At 27.7% G+C, this 8,547-nt stretch overlaps 1 protein-coding gene across 5 annotated transcripts in view; it reads right to left on the bottom strand.

The window, feature by feature from the left end:
- LOC117175914 (growth factor receptor-bound protein 14-like) overlaps positions 1–8,547 on the bottom strand; it is a 1,501,030-nt gene that overhangs the window by 1,023,728 nt on the left and 468,755 nt on the right. For all 5 annotated transcript variants that reach the window (XM_033365756.1, XM_033365759.1, XM_033365761.1 and 2 more), the window contains 2 exons: positions 7,619–7,812; positions 4,961–5,117 (listed from right to left, as the gene is read on the bottom strand). In XM_033365756.1, coding sequence (XP_033221647.1) covers positions 4,961–5,117; positions 7,619–7,812 — 351 coding nt within the window. The remainder of the gene's footprint in view (positions 1–4,960; positions 5,118–7,618; positions 7,813–8,547) is intronic.

Below are 8,547 nucleotides of genomic sequence, written 5' to 3'. Positions count from 1 at the left end.
TCTGACTGACGGGATCTAAAAAGGTAAAAATGACAAAAACCTGTTTTTTTCTTTCTTCAAACATTATAGTCAAGTGTCGACTTAGCCCCAGGGGATATCGACTTAGCCACTATAATTTTTTGCTCGAAACATTTGAACTAAGTTATAGATCGAACTATAACTGATACGTTGTCAAAAAATTTTTTTAATTGAAAACAACTTAAAAAGAAAAGTCTTGACTTAGTCCCACTCTTCCCTAAGTTGTGAAATATTGATTTATTTCAAGTTCTCATCCGACAGTTCGTTTTTACTGAAATGATAGATTTAAATTAAAATACTTTCCAATTAAAAGGATTGTTTCCTATATTTAAAGCTTAGCAGGGTAGCAAAAGTTTGAGTATACGTATCGAATACATACTTCGATAACTTCTCTAATTCTGAGATGTGTTCGGCGTTTGAACTTTTCTCATTTTCGAAAGCACCCGTCGCGACTGTACAGGAAACTGAGAAACTTTGAATGAATGAGCAGGATATGGTTCTAATAACAAAACTATTGTACTCAGGATAATAGAATTGACAATATTCTAAAACAAAGACCCTGATTTTTGACAAATTCATTTCCCACAAGTAAATTTATTTCAAATTTAAATTTAAATTCATTTTACATTTCAATTTGAATTCATTTTACATTTAAATTTAAATTTATTTTGTTATGTTTTTAAATTTACATATAGTTAAATTCCTGCATCGTATTACTGAATATATAAAATCTAAAGTTTTAAATAAACCGGGGTTACTTAAAAAAACCCCAATTTCGAAATTCTAAACTTTGCAGTTTCCCTCACCATTTTAAAATTCCTTTTTGGATAAAAAACCGAACACCTGGTAGATCAGGAAGATTATTTAAAAAAAAAAAGATTTTTCTAAATTTTTAGTTAATATAATTAATTTTCAACCGAAAAGAAAAGGAATTTTCAACAATATAGTTTAATATTTAACCAAAGTAATGAATTTTCGATGAGAAAAATGAGTTTTTAAATAAAAATATGATAGTTGAAATTGCCACCAAAAATATTCTAATTTTCAATAAAAAAAGAGTTGAACTGAACCATAAAACACGAATTTTCAACAAAATAAATAAATTTTTATTTTATTAAAATAGTTGAATTTTTATTTCGAAAAATAGATTTTCCAACAACAAACAAACAAAAACAAATATTCAACAAAAAAATGAAGTTTAAACGAAAAATCTAAAAGTTAAATTTGTATTTTAAAAAATAATTTTGAATCAAGAAGCTTAAATTTCTTTCAAAAAATGTAAATTTTCCATCAAAATGGAATAAGTCAATTTTGAGTTTAAGAAATGAATGTTTAGCTAGAAAGACATACCTTGAACCAAAAACATGAATTTTTAACTAAACAGTTGAATTTTCAGCTCAAAGATTAATTTTCTATCAGAAAAGACAAATTTTTAACAAAATACGTGAATTTTCTACAAAAAGGTAAATTAAAAAAAAAATAGAAAAGTTGAATTTTTAGTTGATGAAAATTATTTTTAAAAAGAAAAATCGAACTTCCGAAAAAATAGTTTAACTTTCAACCAAATAAATTAATTTTTAACTAAAGAGAGGAGGTTTCAATTAATGAGATTACTTTCTACAAAAAAATATAATTTTCAAAGAAATAGTTAAATTTTGAACCAAAGTAATGAATATTTAATTAGTGAAAAAAATTTTTTAATGAAAAGCTTAGTAATTATAAATAAAATAATAATAAAATAATAGAAGATAACTTTATAAGAGAAAATGGAAGTTACATTGTCAATAAAGAAATTAACAAGATATCTCAGTTTTTAACCAAAAAAATAATTTTTTAACTAAAATGATGAATATTCACAAAAAAAAAACAATAATTTTTAACGAAATAGTTATATCCGCAATACGAAACAATAATTTTTACCAAAAAAGATAAATTTCCAACAAAATAAAGGAAAAACATGAATTAACGACCCAAAATAACAAATTTAAATTTGTAGTTAAAAAATCAATTTTCAACCAAAAAATCGATTTTTTCACAAAATAGTTTAATTTTAAACAAAAGAAATGAATTTTGATCTAAAAAGCTGATGTTTTAATCAAAGAAATTACTTTTCTACAACAAAAATTTCAACCAAATAAAATTAATTTTCAATGAAATAGTTTCATCATTTATATTTTCACCTAAAATATTTTTATTTTTAACAAAAAACATTTAAATTAAACCAAAAAATAAGAATGTCCAAGAAATTAAATGAATTTTCAATTAAAAAATATAAATTTTTAATCAAAAAAAGAACAGTTAAATTTTCAGTACAAAAGTTTAATTATAAACGAAATAAAAAATTTGTTTACAAAATAGTTGAATCTTCAACTGAAGAAATTAATTTTTAACTAAAATTACGAATATTTAATGAAAAATATGAATTTTGAAACAAATAGTTAACTTTTTTACAGAACCAATGAATTTTTAACCATGAAGATTAAATTTCAATCAAAGAAGATAAATATTCCATTTTTAAATTTAAAGATTGATTTTCTACCAAAAAGGCGAACTTTTCAACAAAATGCATGAACTTTACACAAAGAAAAGCTTAATTTTTAAATAAAAATATAATGGTTTAATTTTTAGTTACAAAAAAATGAATTTGTATTAAGAAAAATCAAATTTTCATTAAATTAGTTCAAATTGAAAACAAAAAAAATTCAACAAATGAATTTTCAACAAATAAGATAAATTTTTAAACATACATGGAATACATAAATTTTCAATAAAAAAAATGTGTACAAAATAGTTAAATTTTGACCAAACTAAAAAAGGTTCTAACTCTCAAGCCAGTAGTTAATTTTTTAAACAAAAGAAATTGATTTTTAACTAAAAATGCAATAGTTGATATTGCAACTGAAATAAATTTTAATTTTACATAAAAAACCGTTACATCCAACAAAAAAAGACGAACTTTCAGCAAAATAGGTAAATTGTTTAAACATCTTTTTCATCTTGTAAATCGTAGAAAGTTAATATTTTCTGGAATTAATGAAGCAGTCGATGCAAGTTTAGAGTAATACTTATCGTAAAAGACTGTTCGCAATGATTTATTGCAATTATTAATTGTTTAAATAATTGCAACCTGACGTTTAAAAAAATATTCGTTTTAAACTTTTTTAACAGCGTTATTAATTCAAGAAAATAGTCATTATCTGAAATTTACAAGGGGAAAAAATTATTTAAACAAATAAAGACTTTCTAAATAATCGCCAACTCTCGTTCGAAAAAAAAAATAACTCTTAACATTTATTAAGTACCTCATTTATTCCAGAAAATAGTAACTCTTGAAAATTTGCAGGGAAATAATTTTCTTAAACAAATAAAAATAATTTAAATAATTGCCAAATATTCTTTAAAAAGTACATCACTCTAACATTCCTTATTTATGTCATTAATTCCAGAAAATAATATCTTATTGGGTGGCACCTGAATAAAGATGTATTATTATTTAAAGGAAAAAATGGTTTGAATAATTACGAAATTTGATTAAAAAGAAATTCGTATTTCTCTCGCCATTTATAAGCTGCATCATTTATCCCGAAATATAATAACTTCTCACGATTTGCGGTACAAAAAATTGTTTACCGTTTTAAATTTAAACAATAAGAAATTTCTTTTTACAGAAAACGAATAAATTGGAAATGATCGCTCACAAAGATCAAAATTTGAGTTTTTTCCGACCTTTTGCTATAAGTACTGCGAGAGTGCACCTTCCTATTCATCGCAGCTTATTCAGCAATTTCTAGTGAAAGACGGGCTTACATAGTTTCAATAGAACCCATACAGGCCCTATTTTATAACCGATTTTGATCTTTTTATTATCTTTCTGGTAATTTTACTATTTCCCCTATATAATTATTTGACAGGAATTTAATACAAGGTCTGCCTAGAAAGTATATCCGACCTTATGCGCTAACATTGCACCCAGTTATGCTATTGCTAAAAACAGGTATTAACCCCAGTGCCACGGTCCTGTGAACTGTGAAGCTTCAGTCGACTAGTATACGTACTTACTCATCGCAGCTTATTCAGCAATTTCTGGTGAAACGCGGCCTTACCGAATTGCGTCAACCTCCATACAATACGGACTTGTCTTTTTGTGATTTTCACCTGTTTCCTAAATTGAAGTACCCTCTAAAATAAAGACGAATCCAAGACGTAGAGGCAATAAAACAGAATGCTACAACGCAGCTGCTAGCTATTCCGAAAGGTAACTTTAATGAGTGCTTTCGAAAGTGGAAGGATCGCTGCAAGAAGATGACTTCCTAAGGGGAGTACTTTCAAGGGGACATTATCGAAATTGATCAAAAATTAACTCTTACGCATTGTACATCAGAAGTTCAGATACTTTCCTAACAAACCTAGTATGAATATGAATGAAACTTTTCTGGATATCAGTAGATAATTAAAATGCGTTCTAATGCAAGATTTCTATTACCGGCATGTTACCGATATTGACACCACTCTATAGCTGAAGTGATTCGTGCCCGAGCTCAGTTTCTAGAACATTCTTAATGGCTTCACAAAATAATACTGCGCAATTGTGAAAGATGAATTTGCGTAAACAACGTCAAGGTTATTAATTATCTTAATTAAGCATCTCGCGTAAAAACTTTTCAAGAAAATGCTTAATTATGATAATAAGTAACCTTGAAGTTGTTTACGCAAATCCGTCTCTCATAATTTCGAAAGAATATTTTGTGACGTCATCAAGAATGTTCTAGAAACTTAGTACTGACACGAACCACTAACGACTACTAAATTTTGACTTTCTTTTTCACAATCCATGAAAATTCAGAACACGAGATTTTGTCTAAAGGATAATAATAACAATAATCATAACTTTAGACGATAATAAATAATAATATCGCACACAGAAAATTTATAAGGCACTTACCAATTCCTAGGTCCGGCCACGTTTCCACTATAGACCAAGCAATGCCGGTTGCATTTCTTTTAACTTTGAGGAGTTCGCATAAGTCGATTGTCCTGAGATTCTTCTCGACAATTACTGTGTTCCATGAGAGGTCGTCGTTGTAAAAGCGTAGTTCTTCCTAATTGGAAAGAACAGACACAATGAATATTTCATCAATTTAAGATTTCAGTTCAAAATATTTCCAATCTTCACATTCGTCGACAAAAAAGAAAACTTGCATACAAGAAAAAAAATATTTAATCTTATCTAAACGAGAAATGTATGGACTTTCGAACTTTTTTACAAAAAGTCAGAATTTTTTACGAAGAGTTCCTGAAATTTTCAGATTTGAATATAAAATGAAAATTTTTATTTGTGTGACTTAATTTATATAATTTATAACTACCCAATTTAGAGGTTTCGAAGAAGGCAGTTTAAATTTGAAACAATTAGTTGAATTTTCAATTTTAACATATCATGGATTCTCAACGAACAATTTGATAGTTGATATTTCAACCAAAGAAAGTATTGTTTTTACCAAAAGAGATACATTTTTTAACCAAAAAGTTAGTTTTTCAAACAAATAAGATTTCTTAGTCAAAATTCAAGTCAATGTTTTAATTTTCAAGTCAAACAGACAAATTTTCTGCGCAACGCATGAATTTTCACCAAGAAAATATCAATTATCAACCAAAAATAAAGTTGTTAAGTTTTCAGTTAAAAAATTAATTTATAACAAAACAGTTCAATATTCAATTAATATGATGAATTTTATTCAAATTAGTAAAACAATAAATTAAGTTTTCCATAAAAAAAGATGACTTTTGAACAAAAAAATAAATTTTCAACATATATTTAAATTTTCTAGTAAAACTTTTAACGAAAGGAGATTAATTCTGAATCAAAAGAAACTAGAATACTTTTTAGTAAAAAATAATTAACTTTTAACCAAATAGCTTAATTTAAAATTTTAGAAATATAACCTTTCTCTCAAAACATAAATTTGTAATCTAAAAGGACAAATTTTCTATAAAAAAAGACGAATGTTTACCAAAACAGTTTCATTATGAAAAAGTATAATTTTTCAACAAAATAGTGTGATTTTAAACAAAATAATTAAATTTTTAAGCAAATAGTAGTATTTTTAATCCAAGGAGATAAATTAGAAACTATAAATATAATAGAAAAAACAACGATTTTGTTATAACACTCATAATATCATTATGAAAATACATAAATATAGCCAAATTTTTCGAATAGCTAGGGATTTCCTTTTAAATTTGATTTGATTTACTATATCTTCAAAGTTCTCTAGAAATTCATAGAAATCTTTGGAAATCTTACAAAAATCTTTGAATTTTCTTGAATTTTTTGTACCTCTTGTAATCCTTTAGAATCCCTTAAACTCTCTTAAAATCTACGGAAAATGTAAAAATCTATCGGGGAAAGTATACATCATTGAAAATCACTTGAATAAAAAGTTAATTCAACTTAACTTTAAAGTGCTCTAAAAATGTTTTAAATGCCTAGAAATCATTTAAAATCCCTTGATTATTAATTAAATTTATTCATTACATTTCTCTAAAAAAAAAGTTAAAATCCCTTGAAAACCTTCGAGATTTCATTAAATCCTTGAACCTTGCGAAATTCTATCAAGTACCTCAAAATCCCTTGAAATCTTTGAAATCGATAGGAATTCCTTGTATTTTAAAAAGTCTCTTATAATCGTTAGAAATTCCTGAAAATTTTTTAAAATATTTGGAAATCTTTAATATCACATGAAATGTTTATAACATTTGACGAAATCGCTTAAAATCCATGGAAATCTCTGCGATTCCCTGACGTTTATTGAAATTCTACGCTCAATATATAAATAAATTATTTGCTTATACTTTCTATATTGTTTGCATTAATTTTCTAAACTATTTTACCATTCTTTATTTATGTATTGATTTGCTATAGTGGTTTTTCCAGAGTCACGAAAAACTTATAAGCCCTCAAGGAATATTCTCAGCTGAAAGGGTTCGTGTCCGTGCTAAGTCAAGAATGTTCTCGAATGATCCCAATGAAATCATAAAATAGTTCTGCGTAATTGTGAAAGGTGAATTTGCGTAAAAAACTTTAAGGTTGTTTATCATTTTGCGTAAACATTAACAAGTTAAAATTTTTTTTGTCCTTGCATTTTCGGGTGCGCAATATAGTTTCTATGAAAAAAAGGATGATTTATTGCTTCCTTATAGATAATACATCCAATTTAAAAATTCATTTTTATATTTATTTAATGCACATATAACTCTTGAAAAACATTCTTCTACAGTTTACAGCCTTTTAGAATTTCAAGACAAAGAAGGTGTATTATCTATTAGAAGGAAGGAAAATATTTACGCGAAGTGATAAATTACTACCTTAAGTTGTTTACGCAAATTCGTTTCTCACAATTGTGCAAGATTAGTGTATGATCTCAACGGGACCCTTCGAGAACATTCTAGAAACATATCATGGACACGAACCACTTCAGCTGGAGAATGTTATTAAAGACGGTAACGTGAGAATCTTCGCCAAGAATGTTCTCTGTCTATCTGCTGAAAAGAGTTGAATCAAGGAAAATGTGTGAAATCGATAATATAATTTTTAACAAACCTGTCTTTCATGATCGGCCGCTTCTTCGATCAGTTGACCCTCCTCCTTTCTTCGAGCCCTATGCATCACGCTGTTGAGTTCATAAATTGTGGAAGTTGAACCAAGACGTTTGTAACTTCCGACTCTTCCGGAAGAACGATTTCCCGGCAGGTTGCCACCGCTGTCAAGGCAGGAACACATTTTCGGAAACCAGTCTGTAAAATTGAAAGAAATATTTTAATTGATCCTTTTAAAATTTAAAATTATAAGCAAAAAAAGAGATAAAAATCTACAAGTCACTGCATTTCCGTCCACCTAAGATAAAGTACCACAAAGGAGGAAATGAGCAAAACTAGGTAGGAGCCCCTTGTGCTTGAAATACTAATTACAAGTCAGGCTCATTGAAAATATGTTATATAGTCTAAGAAGAATATGCAACACAGAAAGAAAGGTATAATCGAAAAACACAGGGTACGAGACAAAAGAAAACTCGACATTACACAACAGAGGGACCCTGAAACGTGCAATTTTAACTGACACAAGAACGTGTATGATATTGTTGTCTTAATCAAAATCCAATCGTAGCACCAATCAGAAACCCTTATAGTTTCTTTCGGGTAACCGTCCTTCCGTCCATCGTACTTTTTTCTTGGGAGGGGAAGTGAGGGGAAATTAGGTGAGGGGAGTAAGGCTAGGGAAAGGCGAGAAATAGGAAAAATAATCAGAAAAGAAGGGAAATTTTGGGAGGGGAAGTAAAGGCAGGGAGAGGAGGTGAAATTTGATGAATAAGGGGCTGTGAGGGAAAATGAGGGTGTGTGAATATGTGGGTCCGGATGCAATAAGGGCACATAAAATTTTTTCGTGCGAAAACGAAGTCCCCTGGAGCTTTAGAAAAAATTTTCGAATTTTAATTTTCAAAAGATATATATGGATGTAAAATTTGATTGCGC

Source organism: Belonocnema kinseyi, chromosome 7 (assembly GCF_010883055.1).
Source record: "Belonocnema kinseyi isolate 2016_QV_RU_SX_M_011 chromosome 7, B_treatae_v1, whole genome shotgun sequence".
NCBI classification, from domain to species: domain Eukaryota; kingdom Metazoa; phylum Arthropoda; class Insecta; order Hymenoptera; family Cynipidae; genus Belonocnema; species Belonocnema kinseyi.
This window is presented reverse-complemented; position numbering and strand designations above follow the sequence as displayed.